This window comes from Priapulus caudatus, unplaced genomic scaffold (assembly GCF_000485595.1).
Source record: "Priapulus caudatus unplaced genomic scaffold, Priapulus_caudatus-5.0.1 Scaffold418, whole genome shotgun sequence".
Taxonomy (NCBI): Eukaryota; Metazoa; Priapulida; class Priapulimorpha; order Priapulimorphida; family Priapulidae; genus Priapulus; species Priapulus caudatus.
This window is the reverse complement of record NW_014577479.1, coordinates 172,468-178,862: the sequence shown is the minus strand read 5'-3', so window position 1 is coordinate 178,862 and position 6,395 is coordinate 172,468. Positions and strand designations below refer to the sequence as shown.

At 40.8% G+C, this 6,395-nt stretch overlaps 1 protein-coding gene across 1 annotated transcript in view; it reads left to right on the top strand.

Annotated features, from left to right (window-relative positions):
- Window positions 1–6,395, top strand: part of LOC106810195 (protein CNPPD1-like) — a 33,085-nt gene that overhangs the window by 6,941 nt on the left and 19,749 nt on the right. The window contains exons 2-6 of the mRNA XM_014813475.1: window positions 991–1,087; window positions 1,417–1,498; window positions 1,937–2,057; window positions 3,498–3,626; window positions 4,681–4,860. Coding sequence (XP_014668961.1) covers window positions 991–1,087; window positions 1,417–1,498; window positions 1,937–2,057; window positions 3,498–3,626; window positions 4,681–4,860 — 609 coding nt within the window. The remainder of the gene's footprint in view (window positions 1–990; window positions 1,088–1,416; window positions 1,499–1,936; window positions 2,058–3,497; window positions 3,627–4,680; window positions 4,861–6,395) is intronic.

The window sequence follows — 6,395 nt, the reverse complement described above, 5'->3', positions numbered from 1 at the left end:
TCAAATTACTCAACGAAAATCCGTCGCACACATGAGTAAAATTACTCATGCGTTATTTTACTTGAGTAAAATAACTCGCGTGTGCGCCGGGCTTTAGTGTTTTAATTTAGACAGTGGCTGGGGATGGAGTGTAGGGAGTGGTGTCGATTTTAAAGGGCCTACCCCCACATTTACGAAAATGACATAGGTCTCAATCTGGACATCATCTCTATCTTTGGGAGGTACGGCAGCTGTATCCAATTTACGAGGCTGGATGTACGGCAGTCCATTCGCTTTCATACAAAACGAGACAAAGATGGCGGCAGATTTCGAAATACCGCCTTGTAAAATAAATTCACGATTTGAGACTGATGATCTAGAAAACACTCGGATTAGGTATGAAAATGAACATTATTATAAACTTTACATCAGAAAATCGCAAATAATTGCCTCAGCCATCAAACAAACGCCAAAAAGGCCCTTCAACGAACGGCGGCTGCCGTACCCCCAGCCACTCCGTTTAATTTAAGTGCAACGCTAAAGTCTAAAATAGATTGATACTGTATAATAATTCGTATTAATGAGCATTCTTCCCTTTTCAAAATTAAACCAACTTCTTGTCTATGGAACATTCCTAGGCTGATATACAGGCTAAGGCTTGTAATCCTGCCGCGTAGTAACCATTATGGTCACTAAAACACTATGCAGGTTAGTGTTGTAGGTAATGCACGTGACATTACCTGATACATTACGCCATTTGTAGATCTCCAACAAAACTACTTTTCCATGTAGGTTACAGCCTTACAGGGCTTCAATGGTTCTGAAATTCTTAAAACTAAAAAAAGTTTTATGCGCATGCTGTATTTTATTGAATTACTACAATTTTATGTTTAATAAATTGTATGTTGTCATATTCTTAAAACTAGGAAAAAAGTTATCTCCTGCTTTTAAAATGCCCATTGTGTTTGATTGAATTATTACAGTTTTATATTTATTTTTGTATTTTCTCAGATGGACGTGATCAACGAGAAACTAACAGAACGACTAAGAAAGACACTTTACTTTGGAAAACATCCTGACATGGATCGGCCCTCTGTAGCTGTAACAGGTATGGACTAGAGCTCTATACACTGCGTCTGAGAAACTGCTTATGAATTGAATGTTAAGAATAATGTCAAGACTGCTTATGTTTCTGACAACGGGCCCCAGGGCGAGAATATTCAATCTAATTTTGTTGCCACACGTTTAAAAATACGGTGCAAAGTTCTTATTATGATTGAAAACATAATGTAACATGGCCTACAATGTATAGACATGGCAACGGAACTGGTGCATGAAGACTGTAGTAATTTATTGTCAATATCAGGTTTTATAGATTTTTGTCTACACTCAAAGTAGGCAGTGAGGTTATTAATTATCTCTCATTTTGTTTTCTAGATATCGCCGTTGAATTTTTTGCAAGTAATGGACCGGTAGATCTCCGAGAAATTGACAAAGACTTTGCCGCTTCTGTATCAAGGTGAAAAGTGATAGTTTATGCTAGAATAAGGCATAACATAGTTGGTTTTCTATTTAAATCTATTGGAATTTATCTGTCCGGTAATTCTCTAACTATGAGTTAACTTACTCTCCACCTTTATGTTATTAACTTTGCTAGCTGTACGTGGAAGATCAAATTCGCATGCAAATATTGTGCAGCAGGAATCCTTGAGCCTTGAGCAAGCTCTTGGGAATTATTCAGTTAAAAAACATATACGAATATATACTTGAGTAAAAGTCGTGGATAGCAATTTTTCCACGCAAAATTTCTAATTGCTATTGCCGAGATATGGTAGACTTGCTTACAATCTGCCCTGACTGCTTGGTTTGGTATTTTGTCTTTGTAAGTTATACTCCCTTCGAAGTATCTCATTTATTTTATTTTGAGAGTTTAATGGGGTTGATTTATTTCATGCAGGAAAGCTTGTATTGGTCCCTGTGCCATGATGCTAGGAATGCTGTACATTGAACGCTTGAAACATCGAGACACGGAATACCTCCAAAAAGTATCGTCTTCCGACCTCTTCCTCATTTCAATGGTACGTAAAAAAAATATCGGTTCACCGCTCCACATTTCCTTGCAAGATATATAAGCATGAGTAAAGGCACAAGGTCAAAGTGCATGTTAAAATTTGGTAGAATATCAGGGTTCTGGAATATATATATGCAGGGTTCTGCCCACAGTGGGCGGCGGTGGGCGGGTGTGCCCGGCACTCGCGGTTGCCGCCCGGCACTATATATCTCCGCCCGGCACAATATTTAAAATAAGTCCCCCTATGAAAAAAAAAATTTTAATCAATTCCTCCATCATGGTCCTTCATCGTGGCCCTTCAGGGCTGCCACGGAGTGGCTGTTGGCCTCTAGTATATATAAATATATATAATGTACATTACTTCTGTGCTGTACCGTAAGCCAGATTTTTGTTTGATATTTAAGTGCCCTAGATTTTCATATATATGGTCTGGCGTGTACTACTCTGGTCCTGTCTTTCAAGGGGTCTTGCGTGTAGTACTGTGTCCCAGATTCCATATTTCGGGGGGTCGGATATTTTGGTATGGTGCTCCAGTTTTGGGGTGAGATGGGGTTTCAGTAGCTTCAGTAGCGTGACTACATTTGCCTAGGTTTTTCGGGTCTGATATTTTGGTAAGGGTGTGCCCGATAGGCCATTACAGCCCTCGTACGTTTCGCACTTGGATAGGCCTGTAGATTCACTTCTAGCCTGCGTTATCTATCCTGGCACTGGGCTTGTCAGGAAATAGCACTTATCAATCTCTTCCCTTAGTATTGGCCTTAGCCTTCAGTGCACAGTCCACATGGTAACTTTTGTGGCAGTCCATAGTGTCACTTTGGTGTTATGGTGACAGTCCACAGGTGGTATTGTTTGTGGGGAGATGTGTCTCATTTGCTTATATTTTTCTTCGAGATAAGAAAAGTTAGAAGAACCTGACCAGACTACCATACGTACAAACTAGTTGTTTCTTGCTAACACAGGCGTCGACATTTGTCGACGGAGCCGTGACAACTAACTTAGTGCGACCCTGTAGTGCTGTCCCAGGCTGCTTTACCGAGTACAAATTCTTTTTGTACATCAGTAGGCCATAATAAAAATATTGTTTGTTTGCGCTCACCCGAACGACCCGCCAAAAAAGGGCCGACTCAAAAAAATTTATTGATCCTTTCCATTCCTTATTTTTTTACAAATTGTATCATTGTACTTTATATAAATCTGTAGGCAATACATTATATGTACCAAGTAAAAGAAACATTCAACATAAAAGGTATCTCCACACAAGCACACCCGAGCATGTACACGCCAGGCTGAATTTGTAAAAAGACCCCCGCCCTCAAAAAAACAAACCAACCTACCTACCCAAACTTTTCAGCCTGGGTCGGGTGAGGGCAAACAAAGATTTTTTTAATTTGTGGCCCGAGTACAAATTCTTTTATACATCAGTTGCGTATTGTATTCTCATGATCAGATGGTGTCATCCAAGTTCATGTACGACGAGGGTGAGGATGAGGAAGTTTATAACGACGAGTGGGCTGCTTCTGCGAAAATGGAAACTGCTGATGTCAACCAACTCGAGGCAGACTTCCTTAAGGCTATAGTAAGTAGTAGAGACTTCAAGATAACATTTCAGTGTTTAAGTGATTACGTCACCGTAAATAGTATTAAAAAACAAAACACTTTTTTACAAAATATAAGTAATTCTGTTCACTTTTTATGATTAAATTATACTTCTTATTTTACTATTATTGTTCGATGTGAACATACACTCGTGACTCATACATAGCCCATAGCAAGCAATTAATGTTAGGAACACTAATATCAAATCGTTCAGGTTTTTTGGATTTTTAACTAGTTGAGAAACAATCTGATCAGGTAAGAATTTGACGATACGTTTAGTCCCGTTAGTTCTTACTTTTAATGTAAAAAAAATGGCAACAAAAATTTTGCAAATTTTACCATAGAAAATTCGTGACGTAGTCAATTTACTGTTGTTTCTAAGCATTGTATAGAAATCTTTTCCCATTTAGGAAACTTGCGCAACATTCATTTCTTAGAAAGTGTTAAAGAAATACACCGATAATTTTCGTCTTCAGTCTTCACTCTCATTAAATAAAGTGAACACTGCGCAATTACGTGTTTGTTGTTTTTTCTGATTCGCTGCTTGTCCTCCCAGGATTGGAATCTTTGTCCTGATTTTTTCCGATTAAATGAAGTGAAGACTGCATTCATCTATATTTTCTTTCTAATTTGCTTGTCCTTGCTGAATTGGAATCGCTGTACTAATTTCTGTCTTCACTCCCATTAAATGAAGCAAACACTGCACAATCATCTATATTTTTTTTCTAATTCTTGGCTCGTACTTGCAAGATTGGAGTCTCTGTACTTATTTTTAAAGCGAACACTGCAATCATGTCTTTGTTGTTTTTTCTGATTCACTGCTTTTCCTTGTAGGATTGGAATATCTCTACTAGTTTTTGTCTTTACTCCCATTAAATAAAGCAAACTCTGTGCAGTCATCTATATTTTGTTTCTAATTCGATGCCTCTGAGTCTCCAACCGTGTGTTTGTATTTTTTCTATTAGAAAAAGATTGTAAAAAAAAACATTTTTTAAATTAATAAATTTAGACTAATTCCCTTCCTTTCCTTGTAGGATTGGAATCTCTTCGTGAAGCCATGTGAGTTCCTCGCGTTGCTGCATCGCATCGAGGCACGTATAGCTCTGCAGCAGGGAGTCGACCGAGGCTGGTTCTCCTTCACCGACCTTGATGTGCTCGCTCGCGACCTTCACTGGAATGACCTCCTCAAGGATCTCACCGACACCCTGATGAAGGTTAGTGGAGGAGTGATGGGTAGAGCAGCTCTCTCTCTCTCTCTCTCTGTCTCTCTCTCTCTCTCTCTCTCTCACTCTCTCACTCTCTCACTCTCTCTCGCTCTCTATCTTTCACTCTCACTCACTCTGTGTGCGTGCGTGCGTGCGTGCGTGCGTGCGTGCGTGCGTGCGTGCGTGTGTGTCTTTCTCTCTCTCTTTCTCCCTCCCTCCCTCGGTCTCTTTCTCTCTCTCTTTCGATCTCCCTCCCCTCCCTCCCTCTCTCTTTCTTATATATGCATATATATATATTATTTATTTTTATTTATTTATTGTTTTATATAACACCTTTTATATGCTTGCTATTTCCTTCTATAGTGTTTTTTTTACTAATCGATGATTGGACGATATCAGGCAAAGATTCTATTCGGGTAATATCCTGCAGTCATAAAAATGGACCTTTCCAGTTCTGGAAAACGGTTTTCCCTTGTGTACAAACCCCCGTTAGTGGAAGAATGATTGGATGAGCTGGCCTGTCAACGTGAACAATATATTGATTGATCGATTCGTCTGCTCCGGTTGGTCGTGACGAGCAATTAATTTGGGTGGTGACTGTCGCTGTCAGTTTCGTTTGTAATCCATTATCCTATTTGTGCTGTCCACTGTTTCTGTTCTGTGATTGGAAAGTGTGATGATTTTTAGCTCAGCTGACGAAGTCAGATGCAGCTTGTAGAATCGCATGAATCTTCGTCCGTCTGTGCGTCTGTGCGTCAACAGTTACGGCACAAATCTTAACCGCGCGACCGTACGATCTTGATATTTGGGACGTCGGGAGGGGGGGGGAAAGGACTCGTGATGTCGAATTTGGGGGTTAAGGGTCAAAGATCAATATGGCGCGTTGATAGGCTTTGGCTATAAATCCGGTATGTACAGTAATAAACGATAAGGCTGTGTAACTTTAATGACTTCGGCTATATAAGCGTTGATCATGGATTATGCGTCGAGCGGCAGAGCGTCGAGTGAGTGGTGGTGGTGGGGGGGGAGGGTGGGGGTTGGGTGGAGGGGGCTTCTAATAGCAAAAGGCAGTTCAGTGCTTTGTTAAGCAGTCAACAATATCCATGTTTAAACCGGTCTTGCGGGTCAAGGTTATAGACACTTACTCCTTCGCACGGTATCAGCGAAAGTAGATTTGACGGTCTTTGCAATATAAGTGGATAAAAATGGTAGGTCAGCGCTGAGACAAAAAAGTTTTGGGCACTTGTCGCGTTGACCATGTTCACAGAAAATGTCTGAATATCTGGACTTCCCCGCACGCCCTTGTCCAACGTGATGCCCCCGCTCCCCGACTCCGAATATTAAGAGCGTAGGTCGAGGGCCTTGAGCATTTGTGCCGCAATTCCGTATTTCCCTCCTATAGCCTTAAGTTAAGGGGGAAATATTCCCCGGCTCCATTGACATCATCTTGACCTTTGACTGGCCTTGAACGCCCGGCAGAATTCGACATCACGGTCCCTTTTCCCCCGGCCGGCGATCCCCGGCGATGCCCGACGTCCCGAATA